General features: G+C 49.5%; 1 protein-coding gene across 5 annotated transcripts in view; it reads right to left on the reverse strand.

Annotated features, from left to right (window-relative positions):
* The window catches only part of LOC139232664 (guanine nucleotide-binding protein G(I)/G(S)/G(T) subunit beta-2), a 122511-nt gene that overhangs the window by 31843 nt on the left and 67375 nt on the right, over window positions 1-23293 (reverse strand). For 4 of the 5 annotated variants that reach the window (XM_070863129.1, XM_070863127.1, XM_070863125.1 and 1 more), the window contains one exon: window positions 844-955. In XM_070863129.1, coding sequence (XP_070719230.1) covers window positions 844-900 — 57 coding nt within the window. In that variant the 5' untranslated portion in view covers window positions 901-955. Of the gene's footprint in view, window positions 1-843; window positions 956-1253; window positions 1356-23293 lie in introns of those variants that run through there. The other variant, XM_070863128.1, reaches the window with a different exon arrangement.

Below are 23293 nucleotides of genomic sequence, written 5' to 3' on the forward strand. Positions count from 1 at the left end.
GTGAGACAAAAGTCCCAAAGTGCTGCACAGCCAATGAAGTGCTGCCACTGTTGTAATGTAGGAAACATGGCAGCCAATTTGTGCACAGCAAGCTCCCACACGTAGCAATGTGACAATGATCGGGTAATCTGTTTTAGTGATATCAACGCCTTAGGGGGATCAGCACCTCGCTGGGGTACAAGTCCATTGGCGCTGGCGATCCACCAATCCTGAACTGGTCATTTTTCCATGTACGGGTCTCGACTGTGAGGGTCAACAGGCTGCACCATCCCACTGGATACCACAGCCTCGTCCGCCCCAATACCCAACCCACGAGCGAATCGGGAGTCGCAGCACAGACGTCAGAATCAGGAATCTGGCTGATGTTTCGGGGCAACAACTGGGGCAGTGGCATTAGTATCGGTACCTGAGCTGGCCGGGAGGGGGTGGGGGAGGGGGAAATGTCGGCGAGGGTTACTCTTCCTGATTATCATCCAGCGGCCTCTGTCGTGCGGACATTGGAGAAGTACATCGGGCAGGGACGGGATCACAGTTCAGCCGCAACGAGCCTCCCGCTTGCTGCTCAGAAGTGGAACTGCCCCGCGACACTTGCCACGAGCGGTCGTTCTTGGGGAATGGGAGGGGTGGGGAGAAAGGAACAGCTTTGCTCACACACCAGGAGCAGCCACTGGGATACAGGAACAGGAGTCGCCCCTCGGACTGTACCGTACCGCCGTCTAGAATCAGCGCCTTGGGGAGGGGGAGAGGGGAGGAAGAATTGCCGCAATTCCTCAGCCGGGTCTCATTTAACGGGAGACGGTTCGAATTTACACGGCCGGACTCTCCGACTGTCGCTCTGCTCACCCTGATCTGGTTCCGTAGCTGGTCTGCCTCTTGGCGCAACTGTTCGAGCTCACTCATCGTCTCCGGTCAAAGCAAGCCCCGCTAGCCCACCACCACTCGGCCAATCAGAAACCTGGAAACGGAAACAAAAGACGCAGGTTAGCGACCCGATCATACACGGGGCGGGACCACGGAGCTCAAACCAACGCCGTATCTCTGTGGCCGGTGAAAGAATTTGCATTTCTATAGCGCCTCTGGATGCCCCAATTATGTACTTTTTTTTTTGAAGTGTAGTCATAGAATCACACAGGAGGCCATTCGGCCCATCGTGTCCGTGCCGGTCATAAAAGAACTACCCAGCCTAACCCCACCTTCCAGCACTAGGTCCGTAGCCCTGAAGGTTACGGCTCTTTAAGTGCATATCCAAGTACCTTGTAAATGTGATGTCGCTGTTGTAATGTAGGAAACACGGCAGCCAATTTGCGCACAGCAAGCTCCCAATTGCTGCCCTTCCAGTAGCACCAGGGATTAAATTTTTTTTTTTTTTTTTGCAAGGCCTCAGTTTAACTTCTCATCCAAAAGAAGGCACCCTCCAACTCCCTCAGCACTGCACTGGGAGTGCCAGCCAGGATTATACACGCTCAAGTCTTGGGAGTGGGACTCGAACCCACGACCTTCTGACTCAGCAGGGCGTGACCCACTGAGCAGCGGCTGTACACAATGTACGTTCGCTCAGCATTGACACCAGCGAATATCACTCAGAGCTGAAGCCCAGCCCCCAAAAGCCGTTTGATGCACTTCCTATTTCCCCAACACTCAAAAACAGCCGCTCCCTATAGACAATAATCTCGAGCGACAATGCACTGAGATTATTATGGGCTGTTTGAACAAGGCCCGGGCCGAGCTTTACAACAGGAATCGCGAGCTGATTGAGGAGCGGAAGTAGAGGAAGTGTTGAAATTTTACACGGTTACTGTCTACAACACAAACTCTTCCTCTGCTCAATCAGCTCTCCGATGCACCCAAGACTATCTTGCTTTCGGCCAGCGGGGAGCAGCACAGTTTCCAGCAGCACTTAGATTTTACATTTCTTTAAAAATCGTTTGGCAAAGCAGCCTGATCTGTTCCGTGTAATTCTACTCCTGCTGTACATTAGCTGGAGCAATAACTGCAGGCTACTGTAATGGGTGGAGTTCCACGGACAGGGGGAAGTGTTGGGGCTTTGTTGAGGCCATTTCTCGCAATACTGGTAGCTGTACACCTTGTGCAGAAACTGCACTGAAGCCGACACGAGTCACAATATTTTTAAGTCGGCATTTCAAACAGCCGCTACGGCCAACTGAGCGCGTTACCCGCACCTCAAGAGACCTCGACGTACTCTGCACATGCAATGGAATTTGGGAGACCGAGTCATTGAACTGCCAAGTGCTTCGGCACAATTCATTTTGCACCGAGTGTGAACGTGAAATCCGACTGACAATAACTAAAATGGTCGATGAAGCATTGCTGCTGGCACCCTGTGGGGGCTGAAGCAGAGGGCGAGGCTGCCTTTGTGTGCTCTTGGTATCAACAGCGAGTCGATCCGCTTTTGATTTTAAAGCTCAACTTAGGGAGAAACAGGAGTGACTAAGCTCCCGGTTCAGAGACAAGGGAGCAAGCATTCTGATGCAGAGGATACGCAACAAAGCACATTCTTGTGGGGATCTCGCCGAAGGGCGACGCTATCGATTTCTCTGTGGAAAGGTGGTAACACAGCAAAAGGAGATGGAGCAAGAGGGGAGGCTTATATTGATGGTGCTTGACACAAACAACTGGCAGTCCAAAAATTCATCACCGCAGTAAAAATATTGCAAACTTAATTAGGACAGAACTGTGAAACGTTTCGCATTTATTCACACAAATCTCAGCAGTTTTAGAAATAGGTTCGCACTTTGCTCCAGCTTTATTTAGTATCTCGGCCCCTTCGGTTTCAACTAAAGAACACACATTTTTAACAAAAAGGAGGCTTAGAGACCGGACGGGAAAGGGAATGAGGTTTAAGTTTTGGGAATCCAGAACCAGCCAAGAAGCAGTCTAAATATTACCACAATTACGGTAACAGCTGACGTCAATGACAGTATCCAACATGGCAGAGAAATGCCATACATATTTGAAGGCCTCAGTCAGACCTTTACGGAATTAATAGCCAAATGTTTATTAATAGGGGAAGGAAAGGCACCTACTGACTGTAATTACATCAGATATACAGCACAGAAACAGGCCATTCGGCCCAACCAGCCCATGCCGGCGTTTATGCTCCACTCGAGCCTCCTCCCGTCTTTCCTCATCTAAATCTATCAGCATAACCCTCTATTCCCTTCTCCCCCATATGCTTGTCCAGCTTTCCCTTAAGTGCATCGATACTATTCGCCTCAACCCCTCCCTGTGGCAACGAGTTCCACATTCTCACCACTCTCTGGGTAAAGAAGTTTCTTCTGAATTCCCCATTGGATTTCTCGGTGACTATCTTGTATTGATGGCCTCTAGTTATGCTCTTCCCCACAAGTGGAAACACTCTCTCTGTATCCACTCTATCAAAACCTTTCATCATTTTAAAGACCTCTATTAGGTCACCCCTCAGCCTTCGCTTTTCAAGAGAAAAGAGACCCAGCCCGATATACTTGCACTGGAGGCAGTTCAGAGAAGGTTCACTCGGTTGATTCCTGAGATGAAGGGGTTGTCTTATGAAGAAAAGTTGAGCAGGTTAGGCCTGTACTCATTGGAGTTTAGAAGAATGAGAGGTGATCGCATTGAAACATAAGATTCTGAGGGGGCTTGACAGGGTAGATGCAGGGAGGACGTTTTCCCTCGTGGGGGAATCTAGAACTAGGGGACATAGTTTCAGAATAAGGGGTCGTCCATTTAAAACTGAGATGAGGAGGAATTTCTTCTCTCAGAGAGTCGGGAATCTTCGCAATTCTCTGCCCCAGAGAGCTGTGGTGGCTGGGTCATTGAATATATTCGAGATGGAGATAGACAGCTTCTTAAACTATAGGGGAGTCAAGGGTTATGGGGAACAGGCAGGAAAGTGGACCCAAGTTCATGATCAGTTCAGCCATGATCTCATTGAATGTCGGAGCAGGCTCGAGGGGCCTACTTCTGCTCCTATTTCTTATGTTCTTATGTTCTTTCCTGATAGGTATACCCTCGCATTTCTGGTATCATCCTTCCAGATCGTTTTTGCACCTGTAATTACGTTTCTCGGTAATGGGAACAGGACGTTGAAGAACGGCCTTAGGGGCTGAGGTGAACCCATCTGCTCCAGAGGAAAGCTACGAGTGCCATGCATAGTATAGTATTAGGCAGTCTCTCGTATCGAGGATGACCTGCTTCCACACCAAAAAGGGATGAGTTCACAGGTGTTTCAATGATATTCCAGGTCCAGAACTACATACCGAAGGGTGGAAGATGCCTGTGGGTGGATTCTTTTAACGTGGGGTGGCCGTTGCACACCAGCCATCACACGGGCTTGACAGAGCTAGGGTCTTGATCCAGTGGCAAGGGTTAGCCAAGATGACTGGAGACCAAGCTCTGCTGCACGGACCGAGTGCGCACGTATGCTCCTGCTATTCACAGATCGCAGTGTGGGCTGGCCCGTGCTGCCCCTGGGCCCTCGCCTTTTCTGGGCCCCGAACCCTCGCCTCTCCTGGGCCCCGATCAAAAATGGAGCAGTCAGAAACAGGACATCAATTAGTCTCCTCTTATCTTGGGGACATCAAATATCAACGCGCTGTTACTTGAAATATCAAAATATTAAAATATTAAACTGCAGCCTAATTGAAGGGTTATCAGCAGAAACAAATGGCAACTAACAGAATGAACACAATTCAGTAAGATCGTACCAGGGTCGGGGCAGCTCAGGGACCCAGGTAGCCTGGCCCGGTAACCTTCACCAACGGAGCAGCTCTGGAGGCAGACTGAAGCCAGCTCGAGGGGGCTAAACTCACAAGGATGTTGGTAACAAGGATTCTACACAGCTAACCCTTTCTCAGAGGCGCCCTGAAGGGGAACTATTCCTCCTGGATGGTTGGACCTTTGAACTAATTTTTAAAAGTACTGTAGATGCTGGAAATCGGAAACAAGTGCAGAAAATGCTGGCAACACTCAAATCAGTCAGTGCCTGTGGAGAAAACAGACTCGTTGACCTTTTTGGGTGAGAGCCCTCCATCAGGGCTGGAATGCAAGGGTCGGATGGGCATGCTAATACAATCAGCGGATGGGGGAAAGGGTGGAAATACAGAATTAAATGACAGACAAACTCGAGAGGAATTGAGTAGTCCTAGAACACAAGAAATTGGGGCAGGAGTCGGCCATTCGGCCCCTCGAGCCTGCTCCGCCATTCAATAAGATCATGGCTGATCTGATCATGGACTCAGCTCCACTTCCCTGCCTGCTCTCCATAACCCTTTACTCGCTTAGCTCTCAAAAATCTGTCGATCTCCGCCTTAAATATGACCCAGTCTCCACAGCTCTCTGGGGCAGAGAATTCCACAGATTTACAACCCTCAGAGAAGAAAGTTCTCCTCATCTCAGTTTTAAATGGGCGGCCCCTTATTCTAAGACTATGTCCCCTAGTTCTAGTCTCCCCTATGAGTGGAAATATTCTCTCTGCATCCACCTTGTCGAGCCCCCTCATTATCTTATATGTTTAGATAAGATCACCTCTCATTCTTCTGAACTCCAATGAGTATAGGCCCAACCTACTTAACTTTTCCTCATAAGTCAACCCCCTCATCTCCGGAATCAACCTAGTGAACCTCCTCTGAACAGCCTCCAATGCAAGTCTATCCTTCCTCAAATACGGAGACCAAAACTGTACGCAGTACTCCAGGTGTGGCCTCACCAATACCCTGTACAGTTGTAGCAGGACCTCTCTGCTTTGATACTCTATCCCCCTTGCAATAAAGGCCAATCACTTGCTGTACCTGCATACTAACTTTTTGTGTTTCATGCACAAGGATCCCCAGGTCCCTCTGTACTGCAGTACTTTGCAATTTTTTTCCATTTAAATTATAATTTGCTTTTCTATTATTTCTGCCAAAGTGGATAACCTCACATTTTCCCACATTATACTCCATCTGCTAAATTTTTGCCCACTCACTTAACCTGTCGATATCCCTTTGCCGATTTTTTTCGTCCTAGTCAAGTAATGGACAGAAACAAAGGTTGTAGATCAAAACTCGCAACAAGTTCCGTTCACCCATCACCCCCTGTGCTCGCTGACCTACACTGGCTCCCGGTCCGGCAACGCCCCATTTTAAAATTCTCATCCTCGTGTTCAAATCCCTCCATGGCCTCGTACCCCCCTCCCCATCTCTGTAATCTCCTCCAGCCCTACAATCCTCCACGATCTCTGCGCTTCTCCAAATCTGACCTCTTGCGCATCGCAGATTTCTATCGCTCCACCATCGGTGGCCGTGCCTTCAGCTGCCTGGGACCTAAACTGTGAAATTCCCTCCCTAAACCGCTCCGCCTCTCCATCCCTTCCTTTAACTCACTCCTTAAAACCTCTTCGACAAAGCTTTTGGTCACCTGTCCCAATATCTCGAGTGGTTCGGTGTCAAATTTTGTATGATAATGCTCCTGTGAAGCGCCTTGGGATGTTGTAATAAGTTAAAGGCGCTATATAAATACAATGTGTGTCGCTGTCAGAAACATGGAACTTAAAGCACAGAAAAGGACCATTCTGGCCAACTAGTCTGTGCTGGTGTTTATGCTCCACACGAGCGTCCTCCCAGTCCATCGACTGTATCATCTAATCTTGCTGTTGTATAAAATGGCCAAGGAAGGGGGGAAGCCTGGGGAAAGGAGAGACATAGAAAACCAGCAATTGAAACTCTCATTTGAAAATGAAGGTTATAGCTAAATTAATTAAATCAACAGCCAGCCCAGACAGCTCCAGGATACCAAGGATAAATGAGATAGTGTTCTTAGAACACACACTGAGCTGCACGGACACAGTGGAACAAGACGAATTAGAGCCCTCCAGTGTGGGGATGGGGGCAGTCAAAGTGGGACGTCACAGGCAGTTTGGGGTCACACCCGACGACAGGGTGAGAAAGTGTTGAGCAAAAGGGTTCGCGAATCTGAGTTTGATGTTCCCCAGTGTAGGCAGACATTGCACTATGAGCAGAGCCCTGAACAAGCTGGCTTCTCAAGCCACCAGCTATAAACCATGTAAAACGTTTCCCTACTTGTTTTGGTACTCGAGAACAGCATCAACAGGCCAAGCAGTGAAAGTAAAAGACAGACTTGCATTTATATAGCGCCTTTCACGACCACCGGACGTCTCAAAGCGCTTTATAGCCAATTAAGTACTTTTGGAGTGTAGTCACTGTTGTAATGTGGGAAACGCGGCAGCCAATTTGCTCACAGCAAGCTCCCACAATCGACCCAGATAATCTCTCTTTGTTATGTTGATTGAGGGATAAGTCATCATCATAGGCGGTCCCTCGAAGCGAGGGTGACTTGCTTCCATGCCAAAAAGGGATGAGTTCAAAGGTGTTTCAATGTTCCAGATCCCGAACTAATATTCCAGGTCCCAAACTAAATCTTGAAGGGTGGAAGATGCCTGTGTGTGGATTTTTTTAATGTGTGGTGACTGTTGCACACCAGCCACCACATGGACTTGACAGAGATAGTGCCGTGGGATCTTTTACATCCACCCGAGGGGGCAGACAGGGCCTTGGTTTAACGTCTCATCTGAAAGACGGTTCTTCTGACAATGCAGCGCTCCCTCAGTACCGCCCCTCCGACAGTGCGGCACTCCCTCAGTACCGCCCCTCCGACAGTGCGGTGTTCCCTCAGTACTGCCCCTCCGACAGTGCGCCGCTCCCTCAGCACTGCCCCTCCGACAGTGCGGCGCTCCCTCAGCACTGCCCCTCCGACAGTGCGGCGCTCCCTCAGCACTGCTCCTCCGACAGTGCGGCACTCCCTCAGCACTGCCCCTCCGACAGTGCGGCGCTCCCTCAGCACTGCCCCTCCGACAGTGCGGCGCTCCCTCAGCACTGCCCCTCCGACAGTGCGGCGCTCCCTCAGCACTGCCCCTCCGACAGTGCGGCGCTCCCTCAGCACTGCCCCTCCGACAGTGCGGCGCTCCCTCAGCACTGCCCCTCCGACAGTGCGGCGCTCCCTCAGCACTGCCCCTCCGACAGTGCGGCGCTCCCTCAGCACTGCCCCTCCGACAGTGCGGCGCGCTCCCTCAGTGCTGCCCTCCCTCAGCGTCGCCCCTCCGACAGTGCGGCGCTCCCTCAGCGTAGCTCCTCCGATAGTGCGGCGCTCCCTCACTGGGAGCGTCAGCCTAGATTTTGTGCTCAAGTCTCTGGAGTGGGACTTGAACCCGCAACCTTCTGACTCTGAGGCGAGGGTGCTACGCACTGAGTCACCGCCGGCACTGCTAGTAGGGAGAGTGCGGTCATCAAAAACCATCCACACCCCCTTAAACACACACAAAATATCACTTTCATTCCCACCAACCTCAATGGGTAGTTACAAGCAACCAGAGCAAGGATGAACGGAAGTACACCACACAAAAAATGAGGATTTAAATATAGAGTACGTGCAGGATGCAAGGTGAACCATATTGTTATAGGAGCCGCTCACTGTATAATGGCATCAAGTCAAGTGTGCATTATTCAGGCCATGCTACATCGACAGGAAATGTTGACAGCAATGAATAAAAGCTCACACATCGCTGCTCTCAAAGCGGCACCGTGGCTTGGCGAGGCGAGGAGGCAGAGCCCGTTACCGCCCACGCGTACCGGAATGGGCACTCTGAGTTAAGTGACCGGATCTGCGACTCCCCAGCCAGGGGCCAAACTCCGCATTAGCGTGTGGGTGTGTGGAGACGCGAATGGGAGCCTGCTGATCGTTTCTGACATCGATGGCAGTTGTAAAGATGACATCTGACTGGAGGGCAGGCACGCGCGACAAATCCTTCGCTCGGCTCGAGTCCGGGCTAATGGAGAATCTGCAGAGAGCTGCCATTAGCAGAGCCTAGAATTTGTACACGGTTCGGGGGAGGGCAGAGAAGGGGGTGCAATTTTGTATTTACAACAGCTTCTCTGCTCCCTCTTGATCAGCAACTTCCATTTATATAGCGCCTTTAACATAGTAAAACATCGCAAGGTGCATCACAGAAGCGTTATCAAACAAAATTTGATACCGAGCCATGTAAGGAGATAGTAAGACAGGTGACTGGGCAGAGAGGTAGGTTTCAAGGAGCATCTTTGAGAGAGAGAGAGAGAGAGGCGGAGAGGTTTAGGGAGGGAGTTCCAGAGCTTGGGGCCCAGGCAGCTGAAGGCACGGCCACCGATGGTGGAGCGATTATAATCAGGGTTGTTCAAGGGGGCAGAACTGGAGCGCAGAGATCACGGAGGGATGTGGGGCTGGAGGAGGTTACTGAGATAGGGAGGGGGCGAGACCATGTGTGGAAATGTATTTTTATCTAAGCTGATACCATACGGTATTTGTGTGCCCTTTTGCAATATATATATATCAAAATGGAGTCCTGGCCCTTCCAGAACTTTCTGCATTTTAGCAGTCAGCTTGCATAAACAGCTAAACCTGGTTTGAGATGGCTGATGGCCATCAGACAGCGAGGAGACAAGTCATGCTGAGACAAGTACCCCCCCCCCCCCTCCATGGTGCTTTCCTATTGTCTACACGACACCAGTTCCATGTCACCCCACCCTTATCTTCTAGCCATTATCTCTTGAAGAGACCTCATCCATTTGATGCAAACAGATAAACTGACCAGGAAACTGAACTATCCTGACACAATACAAGACAGGTGATAGCCCATTACCTATGACTCATGGAGTAATGGCCGGCTGGCCAACTGATAACCCTGACAAAAGGAAATATCTGGATACCATGTCAGGACCAGGATATAGTAAATAACTCTTTATCTGTATTCACTGACTGTGAGACAGAGCAATACACAGGGAGAGGCCATAACTTGGGTTTTACTGTATAAATATCTTGTTAAACTGAACCATTTGGGGAGGTGTTCACTTAGCCCTTGACTGAGTGTAACCTGCCCCTTGCTAGCAAGTAAATTAAAGAAACTTCTACCGGAGCTGTAAGTGTCGGAGTCATTCTTTTCGGAGGTCGAGATTTCGACACATGGACGGATTTGGGAAAAAAAAGACTTACATTTATATAGCAGTGAGTAGTGGGCAGCACCCTCGCCTCTGAGTCAGAAGGTCGTGGGTTCAAGTCCCACTCCAGGGACTTGAGCACAAAAATCCAGGCCGACACTCCCAGTGCAGTGCTGAGGGAGTGCTGCACTGTCGGAGGTGCCGTCTTTAGAATGAGACGTTAAACCGAGGGCTCTCTCAGGTAGACGTAAAAGATCCCATGGGACTTTTTCGAAGAAGAGCAGGGGAGTTATCCCCGGTGTCCTGGGGCCAATATTTATCCTTCAATCATAACAAAAAAAAAGATTATCTGGGTCTTTATCACATTGTTGTTTGTGGGAGCTTGCTGTGAGCAAATCGGCTGCCGCTTCCCACATTACAAGTGACTACACTCCAAAAGTACTTCATTGGCTGTAAAGTGCTTTGAGACGTCCGATGGTTATGAAAGGCGCTATATAAATGCAAGTCTTTTTTTTCTTGGAGGAGTGGACAAATTGGTGGAAGATGTTTTTTTTTTTTTTTTTTAAAAAGGACTAGAATGGGATGTGCACTGTCATTTAAAAAAATTTGACCTCCAGTGCTGTGAAACTCGTCCATGTAGTTTGTCTTGTAGCTGTTAATCTAAGGCTGAGCGATTGGTGCTCGGTATCAGAGAGCCGTCACCTTCTCTCCCAGCCTATCGTCCCTTCTCCAAGTCAGGATTGACCCTAGACTTGGTTGCTGTATATTGGCATGAATTAGGTATCCCTGGCAACAGGACACAGCGGCAGCTAATGGAGTTTGTGAAACGTCCATTTGATTAATGGTTGCTGGGGGGGGGGGGAGGGGGGGGGAAGAGCACGCTGGTAATGGCCACTGCCGGCAGCCACATATCAGGATGAGCTCTCGGGTGTGTTTTCCTGACATGCAAATACTTTGCGCGTGCGCGGATCGCCTGAATGACCCTATTGTACGATCTGAGTCAGGCAACCAGTGAAGTGAAGTCCAGGTAAACGTAATTTATTGCAGAGCAAGCGATTATAAAACACCGACAACAGTGCAAAGGTCGGACTCCGCTTCGGACCAGGCGGAATTTGTTGATCCAGATTGATTTCAAGGACGTCCGTCAGAAGGCACGGTCTCCTTCAGAAATGGCATTTCGCTAGCTCAAGGCACTATATAAATGAAAGCCTCTGTACCGGTACTGCGAGGCCATCCGGGAAACGTGCTTTGAAACGCACTCGCGCGTGTTGTCTCCCCATTTCTCCACGGGCCTGATAGCAGGAGCAGCCTCTCCCTGCGCTGTTCACTTCACTCAGCGCCCGGTCTGTCCTGCGGCTCTTTCTAAAGCCACGTGATGCACAAGGCCCCCGTTTGCAGCAGACTTCTCGAAAGAGGAGAACTCCCCCCACGGTGAAGATTCCACACAACTTAATCACAACAGGCTCCCAGGACTCCTCGGCAAATTTCAACTGCCAGCTGAAGCAATGGGGTTTTTTTTAAATAAAAGATAAAGCAGCAGAGAGAGAGAGAGAGAGAGAGAGAGAGAGAGAGAGAGAGAGAGAGAGGGGAGCAAGTGAGTGGGACGAGAGTCCATTTTGGAGACTCGTGATAAAACAGAAAATTGTACAGATCAGTCAGCATTTAGAAGAGAGGTTTAAAAAAGCCAAGTTAATATTTCAGCCTTCGCCTTTCATCACGACGGTTCCAATGAGACGGACCCCCACCCTCCCAACATTGCCTTGTTGATTTTTGTAATAATTTCAATTGCTGATTGACCTGCTATGCACTTCCAGCAGCTTTTCCCCTCTGATTTTCATCGTTTGCAGCTCTCCTTTTTAGCTCAATGTGCGACAGCTTTAGAACAGAGCCAGTGAATGCAAGAACAAAAGAATTAGGAGCAGGAGTCGGCCATTCGAGCCTGCTCCGCCATTCAATGAGATCATGGCTGATCTTCTACCTCAACGTCACTTTCCTGCACTATCCCCATATCCCTTGATTCCTCTAGTGTCCATAAATCTAGCGATCTCAGCCTTGAATATACTCAACGACTGAGCCTCCACAGCCCTCTGGGGTAAATAATTCCAAAGATTCACCAACCTCTGAGTGAAGAAATGTCTCTTCATCTCAGTGCTAAATGGCCGCCCCCTTATTCTGAGACTGTGACCCCTGGTTCTAGACTCCCCAGCCCGGGGAAAACAGCCTCCCTGCATCTACCCTGTCAAGCCCTGAAGGAATTTTGTATGTTTCAATGAGATCACCTCTCATTCTTCTAAACTCTTGGAAACATAGGTCTAGCCTACTCAATCTCTCCTCATAGGACAATCCCCCACAATCCCAGGAATCAGTCTGGTGAATCTTTGTTACACTCTATGGCAAGTATATCCTTCCTTAGGTAAGGAGACCAAAACTGTACATAATACTCCAGGTGTGGTCTCACCAGGGCCCTGTATAATTGCAGCAACCCTCTACTCTTATACTCCAATCCAGGAATTGGCAAATTGGTCGTCACTCATCAAAGCAATATCTTCCTCTTCGCTGAAAAACAAAGCTCACGATCTATGCATTTTGGGAAGGAGAATGAGAGGGTGTATACGGTGCGAGGTAAACTTTTAAGAAGTGGTCGAAGGGCGGAGAGACCTGTGGGCTGAGAGATACAAAGCTTTACAAATAGGAGGACGTTCGATAAAGCTGTGGGGGGAAAAAAAGCCTATGGGATCCAATGTTTTGTAAACATGGACATAGTACGAAAGAAAGACTTGCATTTATATAGCTCTTTTCACAACCACCGGACATCTCAAAGCGCTTTACAGCCAATGAAGTACCTTTGGAGTGTAGTCACGGTTGTAATGTGGGAAACGCGACGGACAATTTGCGCACAGCAAGCTCCTACAAACAGCAATGTGATAATGACCCAGATAATCTGTTTTTTTTGTGATGTTAATTGAGGGGATAAATATTGGCCCCAGGACACCAGGGAGAACTGCCCTGCTTTTCTTTGAAAGAGTGAAAGTGGGATCTTTTACGTCCACCCGAGAGGGCAGACGGGGCCTCGGTTTAACGTCTCATCCGAAAGACGGCACCTCCGACAGTGCGGCGCTCCCTCAGCAGTGCACTGGGAGTGTCGGCCTAGATTTACGTGCTCAAGTGTTTGGAGTGGGATCTGAACCCACAACCTTCTGACGAAAGCAGAGGTAGTGGTAAAGCTGTACAAAATCATTAGTTGGGCCGGAGACAGAATACAGTGGCCAACGTTGGCTGCCGTACATTCGGAAGGATGTCAAGGACATGGAGAGGAAGCAGAAGAGATCAAAGAGGTGCTCCAAGATGAGAGGCTTCAGTTGTAAGGAAAGGCTGGAGAGAAACGAGGGCCTTTCATTAAAAAACTCATGGAGGTGTTCAACAATGATGAGAGGCTTTGATAAAGTAAATTTGGGAAGAACTATTCCCACTGATCAGTGAGTTGGAACTGCAGGCTATAAATTTGAGATCACCACCAAACCAGCGAGGGGAGAGGTTAGGATGTTTATTTTTAAGACACAGAGTTGTTTGGGACAGGGAATGCCAAACCGGAAAACAGTGGTGGAAACAAAATGCACTAAATCGCTTTTAAAAGGGCAGTGGAGAAACATTGGAAAAGAAAAATTTAGCCGGGTATGGGGACAGGGCAAGAGAATGGGACCAAGTGGTCAGCTCTTTCAGAGAGCTAGCACTGGTACGATGGGTTGAATGGCCTCCCCAGAAATGAGCTTTCGATCACATATCCACAGCGTAACTAAGACCGCCTATTTCCACCTCCGTAACATCGCCCTTGCCTCAGCTCATCCACTGTTGAAGCACTCATCCGTGCCTTTGTTACCTCTAGACCTGACTATTCCAACACAATCCTGGCCGGCCTCCCACATTCTACCCTACATAAACTAGAGGTGATCCAAAACTCGGCAGCCCGTGTCCTAACTTGCACCAAGCCCCGCTCACCTATCACCCCCTGTGCTTGCTGCCCCGTGTCCTAACTCACACCGAGTCCCGTTGACCCATGACCCCCTGTGCTCGCTGACCCGTGTCCTAACTCGCACCGAGTCCCGCTCACCCATCACCCCCTGTGCTCGTTGACCTACACTGGCTCCCGGTTAAGCAATTCCTCGATTTCAAAATTCTCATCCTTGTTTTCAAATCCCTCCATGGCCCTCGCCCCCTCCCTATCTCTGTAGTCTTCTCCAGCAGCTCCCCCTCCCCTGCACCCACCCCCCGCCCCCCGCCCACTGGGATTTCTGCACTCCTCTAATTCTGCCCCATTGAGCATCCCTGATTATAATCGCTCAACCATCGGTGGCTGTGCCTTCTGTTGCCTGGGCCCCAAGCTTCAGAACTCCCTCCCTAAACCCCTCTTTCCTCCTTCAAGACGCTCCTTAAAACCGACCTCTTTGACCCAGCTTTGGTCACCAGTGCTAATTCCTATTTATGCGGCTCGGCACCTAATTGTTTTCATCTCATAATACTCCTTGGGAGGCGCCTTGGGATGTTTCGCTACGTTAAAGGCACTATATAAATACAAGTTACTGTTGCTTCTGTGCTGTTAAATTCTATCATTCTAAACAGAATAGGTTTTTAAAATGAAGGCAAGATCCCATCTGGTGTTCTTCAGCCAGACAGTCCCACGTTCAATAACAGATTGATACCGAGTTCAGACAGGGAGCTATAATGAGCGGTCATGACCCTGGTTTAGGACAAGGGAGTGGGGGGGGGGGGGGAGAAGTCGGGGTCGGCAGATGCAATGAGCCAGGGTTCCCTTTAAGCTGCACAGCTCTCTGCAGCCCCCACACAGATGGCTCGCCGGCTTTTAAAATAGGCGATATTTTGACTGGGCCGCGTACTCAAAAAGGAATCAGTGGCCAAGGGTTCCGACCCGTTGAGTTCTGCCGGGATATGGGTGTTAAAAGGAGACAGAGTTAGGTTCTGGCTGGGATTTCCACACCACCCCTCCCCTCCCCTCCCCTCCCCTCCCGACAGCCCACCCACGCTCGCTGTCCAGGCCCACACGTGGAGATTAGCTACTTGGCATCTCCATGGAATCACCGAGCAGGAGTCGGCTTATTCAGGAAATGAGAGGAAGGGGCCCAGACAATAGGGAGGGGGGGAAATACACAAAGCTCATGAATCCCACACCAGCACTATACATTCTCGCGCACGGCCGAGCAGACAGAAATGCCAGAGCTGAAAATGCGAGGGGAATGCTGTGGGTTTGGAAAATGGCTTTCTAATTGTGCGCACACTACCAGATACTGCTCAGTTTCCATAGCAACAAATCTCCATGGTGTTTTGCACCGTACTCGAGAGATTGACTTGAGCATTGTTCCAACAAAAAAAAACACCTCAGAGTGATTTAAAGGCACCGGCTTTACCCAGAGAACTGGCAGCCAGCAGCCAAGCTCTCAGATTGTGCGCGGTACACAAAAGGCTCGCATTGCAAAACTCACTTGAAGATTCACCAAGGTTGCGTTTACCCTCAGATTGCCTTCGAGTTGACAGTTTGAATCAATTAAATGGGTTAGGGGGGACCGGGGGGTCACAATTTTAAGTTGTACAAGGCTAGATCTGATGTTTTTTCTCCCCCCGGAGAATAGTGGGCCTCTGGAACAGGCTGCCCTCTTGTGCGGTGGATGCCGATTGGCTGAATTCCTTCGAGCGAGAGCTGGACCGGTTTCTGGCTGGGGTGGAGATCACTTCTTACAGAAGGGTAGGTACTACGGGGAATTCAGGGACAGAGTGATCCATCGCCTAGATGGATCGGGAGAGGAATTTCCCAGGTTTTTTTCCCCTCCCCTCAGAGGGTTGTGGGTTCGAGTCCCACTCCAGGGATTTGAGCACATAAATCCAGGCTGACACTCCCAGTGCAGTGCTGAGGGAGCGCCGCACTGTCGGAGGGGCAGTGCTGAGGGAGCGCCGCACTGTCGGAGGGGTGGTACTAAGGGAGCGCCGTCTGCGCTATCAGGTGGACGTAAAAGATCCCACTGCCACTATTTCGAAGAAGAGCAGGGGTGTTATCCCCGGTGTCCTGGAGCCAATATTTATCCCTCAATCAACATAACAAAAAAATAGATTATCTGGTTATTAACAAATTGCTGTTTGTGGGAGCTTGCTGTGCGCAAATTGGCTGCCATGTTTCCCACCAGTGACTACACTCAAAAAGTACTTCATTGGCTGTAAAGCGCTTGAGACGTCCGGTGATCGTGAAATGAGCTTTCTTCTTTCAAATTGGCCTGGGGTTTTTAAATCTGTTTTCTTGCCACTCGCGAGACTGCACACCAGTGGGATGGGGACTTGAGAGTGTATATATTGCGAGTCTGATTGGGATCAAGTTCCGTGGGTGCAGACAGTCCTTCAGTACCTCACCCAGTGGCCATTCTTTTTTTGTATTGGTGGGGGTGGGGGGGGAGGGCGTTGTGGGGGGCAGGATGCACCAGCAGGCTGTTGAAGCCCGAGGTTATTACAGCTGTTTCGGAGCCTGTCATCGTCCGACATGCACTTTCAAGCAAGGATCACACTGAATAGCATCATCATAGGCAGTCCCTCGGAATCGAGAAAGACTTGCTTCCACTCTTTATTAAAAAAAAAGAGTCCTTAGGTGACTGAACAGTTCGATACAAGAACCACAGTCTCTGTCACAGGTGGGACAGACAGTGATTGAAGGGGTGGGTGGAACTGGTTTGCCGCACGCGCCTTCCGTTGACTGCGCTTGGTTTCTGCATGCTCTCGGCATTGAAACTCGAGGTGCTCAGCGCCCTCCCGGATGTTCTTCCTCCACTTAGGGTGGACTGGTCTTTGGCCAGGGACTCCCAGGTGTCGGTGGGGATGTTGCACTTTATCAGGAAGGCTTTGAGGGTGTCCTTGTAATGTTTCCTCTGCCCACATTTGGCTCGATTGCCGTGAAGGAGTTCCGAATAGAGCGCTTGCTTTGGGAGTCATGTCTGGCATGCGGACAATGTGGCCCGCCCAACGGAGCTGGTCAAGTGTGGTCAGTGCCTGAATGTATCTGAACAACAATAGGTGCAGGAACCCTGGCTCTCCCTTCCCTACCCCACCACCGCCCACCCAGAGGTGCCTTTCGTAGCATCGCAGTTCCTGCCCTCCCAGATAGCGGCTAGCCCACACACTGGTGATCAAACATGGGGCCTTCAGACCTGTATGTCTCAGCACCGCGCCAAACTATAACCACAACATCGTCGGGGATGGCAGGAGTCTGAATTTATCCACTATCGTAACCTTTCGCTGAACTATTTTGAGAAAGAATTTGCTTTTATAAAGGGCCTCTCACGTCCTCGGGACGTCCCAAAGTGCTTTACAGCCAATGAAGCAAGAATGATGGCCAATCGGGGCACAGCAAGGTACCACGAACAGCAATGAGATAATGACCAGCTCATGTATCCTGGTGACGTCGATTGAGGGAGAAATGTTGGGCCGGACACAGTGGAGAACTCTCATGCTCTTCAAATATGTGCAGTGGGATCTTTCACGTGCACCTTCCTTGGTCATACAGCCTGCCAAATCTAAAAGTTGGGCTGAAAGTGCCCACGGATGAGATGCTGGAAAGCCCCTCGCCACCCTATATCTCCACAACGAATCAGTAACTTTTATAGCCCATCCTCCCGCTGTACAAATAATGTAATGCAATTCAGGGAGGAGCGAAGAGGCAGTCATTCATCCTGCTATGGCATCTCCCCATGACCGTCGGAGGGATTACCATCGCCGAATCTCCCACCATCAACATCCTGGGTGGTCACCATTGACCAGAAACTTGACTGGACCAAGCCACATAAATACTGTGGCAACAAGAGGTCAGAGGTGGGGTATTCTGTGGCGTGTGTCTCACCTCCTGACTCCCTTTCCACCACCTACAAGGCACAAGTCAGGAGTGTGAGGGAACACTCTTCACTTGCCTGGATGAGTGCAGCTGCAACAACACTCGAGAAGCTCGACACCATCCAGGACAAAGCAGCCCGGTTGATCGGTACGCTACCCACCACCTTCAACATTCACTCCCTCCACCACCGGCGCACCGTGGCTGCTGTGTGTACCATCTACAAGATGCACTGCAGCATCTCGCCATGACTTCTCCGACAGCATCTCCCAAACCTGGAACCTCCACCACCTAGACGGGACAAGGGCAGCAGGCGCATGGGAACACCGCCACCTCCACGTTCCCTCCGAATCACACACCTCCTGACTTGGTCGCTAGGTTAAAATCCTGGAACTCCCTCCCTAACAACACTGTGGGAGCACCTTCATCACATGGACTGCAGCGGCTAAGCATCACCTTCTCAAGGGGCAATTAGGGACGGGCAATAAAGGCCGGCCTTGCCAGCGACGCCCACATCCCAGGAACTAATAAGAGTGAGCTTCGAGCTCCTTGCTGTTGAATGTGCCATCACAACTAATGTCATCAACAAGGCACCCAAATGCCCAGACTGCCCCCCACCCAAAAAGCAACACACTCCATATGTACGCAGATGACACAAAGTTTAGTGGGAAAGCGGGTTGTGTAGAGGACACAGAGAGGCTGCAAAGAGATTTAGATAGGTTAAGTGAATGGGCTAAGGTTTGGCAGATGGATTACAATGTCGGAAAGTGTGAGGTCATCCACCTTGGGGAAAAAAAAAACAGTAAAAGGGAATATTATTTGAATGGGGAGAAATTACAACATGCTGCAGTGCAGAGGGACCTGGGGGTCCTTGAAACTCTTTTAGAGTTTATCTGTAAAACATAAAACATTAAACCGTGCCACCCGCCCTGGATGACACAGCAGACATTTACAAGGCCCCTTTTTTTTTTGGTTTTTTTTTGGGGGCGCTAAAATCAAATTTTTTCCGGTGCCCCCTATAAAAGGGAAGGGGACACTAAAAGCACCGGCAATTAAAACAAATTAAACTTTAAAACGTAAAATCAAATTAAAATTTGGTTGCCGGGCGTGATGATGCACTCCAGTCCCTCCGGTGCCCACCTCTCGCGGAAGGCAGCGAGCGTACCCAAAAAGTTAGTTTGCAGGTGCAGCAGGTAATCAGGAAGGCAAATGGAATGTTGACCTTCATTGCGAGAGGGATGGAGTACAAAAGCAGGGAGGTCCTGCTGCAACTGTATAGGGTATTGGTGAGGCCACACCTGGAGTACTGCGTGCAGTTTTGGTCACCTTACTTAAGGAAGGATATACTGGCTTTGGAGGGGGTACAGAGACGATTCACTAGGCTGATTCCGGAGATGAGGGGGTTACCTTATGATGATAGATTGAGTAGACTGGGTCTTTACTCGTTGGAGTTCAGAAGGATGAGGGGTGATCTTATAGAAACATTTAAAATAATGAAAGGGATAGACAAGATAGAGGCAGAGAAGTTGTTTCCACTGGTCGGGGAGACTAGAACTAGGGGGCACAGCCTCAAAATATGGGGGAGCCCATTTAAAACTGAGTTGAGAAGGAATTTCTTCTCCCAAAGGGTTGTGAATCTGTGGAATTCTCTGCCCAGGGAAGCAGTTGAGGCTAGCTCATTGAATGTATTCAAGTCACAGATAGATAGATTTTTAACCAATAAGGGAATTAAGGGTTACGGGGAGCGGGTGGGTAAGTGGAGCTAAGTCCACGACCAGATCTTGTTGAATGGCGGAGCAGGCTCGAGGGGCTAGATGGCCTACTCCTGTTCCTAATTCTTATGTTCTTATGTACAAAAGATTGCACTCAGACCCAGCTGGAGACGACACTGGGAGACTCTGACTGCACTGGTAGAATTGATCTACTCCTTGTGAACACGTTTGATGGAAGCTGGGGATTTTCACTGGTATTCCTTTCCTGCATATAGTAATTTCTCCAGCTCCCACATGACCTCCCAAACTCCATGTTCACAGATCACTCTCTTTTTTTTTTCATCCGCCCATACTCTTCAGCTTTTGCACGTCACTTTCAATCTTGCTCCAATTTTTTTCTCTCATTCTATAAAGTCAAATCCACATACAGCACTTCACATTCACAGCACAGATATGACAACTTGAATCTATAGAGCGGCTTTAACGTAGCAAAACATGCTTCACAGGAGCGCTATAAAACAACATTGGACACCGAGCCACACAAGGAGATATTAGCGCAGGTGAAAGAGGTAGGTTTTAAGAGGCATCTTAAAAGGAGGAAAGAGAGGTTTAGGGAGGGAGTACCAGAGCTTTGGCTCCCTTTCTCCTTCCCCACCCTCGCCCCCCAAGCTTGTTTATTTTTTTCTCCTCGTCTCTAACAGCAGTTGGTTATTATCCCACCATTCACACCCTATCCTGACCAATGTTTTTCTAACTCCTGGCATTACCATTTGAATTTGGGCCCACCATCCCTTTTGTCTCTCTAATCTCTCCTGTCTTCCACCCTATCACAGACCTTGCCCATTGTTCTTCCTTCCCCTCGCCCTTTCAGTGCTTGTTAAGAATCTGTTTGTTTCAAACACTCTCCAGTTCTGACGAAGGATCAGCGACCCGAAACATTAACTCTGCTTCCTCTCCCCAGATGCTGCCTGAACCTGCTGAGATTTCCAGCATTCTCTTTTTTTGTTCCAGAGCTTGGGGCCCAGGCAGCTGAAGGCACGGTCACCGATGGTGGAGCGATTATAATCAGGGATGCTCAGAGGGCAGAATTTGATGAGCGCAGACATTTCGGAGGGTTGTAGGACTAGAGGAGATAGGGAGGGGCGAGGCCATGGAGTGATTTGAAAACAAAGGATGATAATTTTTTTTAAATGGAGGCGTTGCTTAACCGGGAGCCAATGTGTCAGCGAGCACAGCGGTGATGGGTGAACGGGACTTGGTGCGAGTTAGGACACGGGCAGCGAGCACAGGGGGTGATGGGTGAACGAGACTCGGTGCGAGTTAGGACACGGGGCAGCGAGCACAGGGGGTGATGGGTGAGCGGGACTCGGTGCGAGTTAGGACACGGGGCAGCGAGCATAGGGGGTGATGGGTGAACGAGACTCGGTGCGAGTTAGGACACGGGGTCAGCGAGCACAGGGGGTGATGGGTGAGCGGGACTCGGTGCGAGTTAGGACACGGGGCAGCGAGCACAGGGGGTGATGGGTGAACGGGACTCGGTGCGAGTTAAAACACGGGGCAGCCAAATTTTGGATCACCTCTAGTTTACGTAGGGTAGAATGTGGGAGGCTGGCCAGGAGTGCGTTGAAATAGTGAAGTCTAGAGGTAACAAAAGCACGGATGAGGGCTTCAGCAGTGGATGAGCTGAGGCAAGGGCGGAGTCAGAGGAGTCACCAAACTGAATTCTTGATTCCTCAGAAGAAGCTTACACCGTCTTCAACTGAACTTTACCTTTAGAAACTGTTGCAGAGAGAGATAAACGGTTATATGTACACACAGGTCAGCCAACCACCTGTCAGCTTGCTGTAAATGGCCTCACACCATCAGATGGATTACTGGCAGGAAAGGCAGACAATGTACACAGAACTAAAATGAAATCATGGACAGGGTGGTGTGCTGGATTCGCGCAGTGTTCTCAGTGTTTGCACCTGGGTTCAGATCTGCTGCTAAGTCTCTCGAAGGCCTTGTGTGTTAATACCAACAAATGCAAAGTACTGGCGGAGAGAAAGGAAGAGATCAACAAAGGGAGACTTTGAAAGGGACCTGGGAGTGACAGACTCATGCTTTTCACTACTGAGACAATGGGGCGAAACAATTGAAATAGCAACTCGACTGCCGAGTGGCGCGGTAGAACAGCGGAGTATAAATCCACAAAGGTGATTCTGAGGCTTTGTGCACTGATCAGAGCTCACTTAGCAAACTGCGCCATTCTTAAAAAGGGTATAAAGATGCATTGGAGCGAGTGGGGAGAAGAGCAGCAGGAAGAACAACATAAGAATTAGGAGTCGGCCATTCGGCCCCTCGAGCCTGCTCTGCCATTCAATAAGATCACAGCTGATCATCGACCTCAACTTCACTTTCCTGCCCGATCCTCATATCCTTTGATTCCCTTAGTGCCCAAAAATATATCGGTCTCAGCCTTGAATATACTCAAACATGAAGAGGATGACTCAAGACAAAACAAGCAGCATTTATATAGTGCCTTTAACGAGGTAAAAGGTTCCAAGGTGCTTCACAGAAGCGTTATCAGACAAAATTTGACACCGAACTACACAAGGCAATATTAGGACAGATGACCAAAAGCTTGGTTAAAGAGGTAGGTCTTAAGGAGCGTCTTAAAGGAAGAGTGTCTATTTCCACTTCCGTAACATCGCCCGTCTCCGCCCCTGCCTCAGCTCATCTGCTGTTGAAGCCCTCATCCATGCCTTTGTTACCTCCAGACTTGACTATTCCAACGCACTCCTGGTTGGCCTCCCACATTCTACCCTGCATAAACTGGAGGTGATCCTAAGCTCGGCAGCCCTTGTCCTAACTCGCACCAAGTCCCGCTCACCCATCATCCGTGAGCTCGCCGACCTACATTGGCTCCCAGTTTCAAAATTCTCATCCTTGTTTACAAATCTTTCCATGGCCTCACCCCTCCCTATCTCTGCAATCTCCTCCAGCCCCACAACCCCCCCCCCCCCCGGAGATGTCTGCACTCCTCAAATCCTGCCCTCCTGAGCATCCCTAATTATAATCGCTCCACCATCGGTGGGCGTGCCTTCTGTTGCCTGGGCCCCTAGCTCTGGAACTCCCTCCCTAAACCTCTCCGCCTCTCTTTCCTCCTTCAAGACGCTCCTTAAAACCGACCTCTTTGAACCAGCATTGGGTCACCTGTGTTAATTTCATCTTATGTGGCTCGGTTTCAAATTAATCTGTTTTGTCTTAAAACACCCCATTGACGCACCTTGGGACGTTTTACGACGTCAAAGGCGCTATATAAATACAAGTTGTTGTTGAGAAAGAGAGGTGGAGAGGGTAAAGAATCTTGCACTTTACAATATAGAGGGAAAGTAATTGGGGGAGGTGGGAAAGAGAGAGAGAACCTGAGGTATATAAACTATTAATGGCACTGATAAAATAATATTTTTAAATATTAGTCAGGTTAGTAGAGCAAGGAAGCAGGAAATAAAACTGGGAGCAATAAATCTCGGAAAAATGCACTCAAAGATGATAAAGATTTGGAATAATCTATCAAGTAAGCAAATGGAAGAGACAGTAGGAGATTCATGATGCGGTTGGATATAAGACTAGGGTATGTTGAAAGAGTCAAGGACCAAGCTAAGTGTACCAAATGGCTTTTTCACATCCTTCACGTTTTCTCGTGTACGGATAGATTGGCCTGCATCAGTTCCCTCATTTTGCACTAAAGTGGCACATTT

This window comes from Pristiophorus japonicus, chromosome 20 (genome assembly GCF_044704955.1).
Source record: "Pristiophorus japonicus isolate sPriJap1 chromosome 20, sPriJap1.hap1, whole genome shotgun sequence".
Classification (NCBI taxonomy): domain Eukaryota; kingdom Metazoa; phylum Chordata; class Chondrichthyes; family Pristiophoridae; genus Pristiophorus; species Pristiophorus japonicus.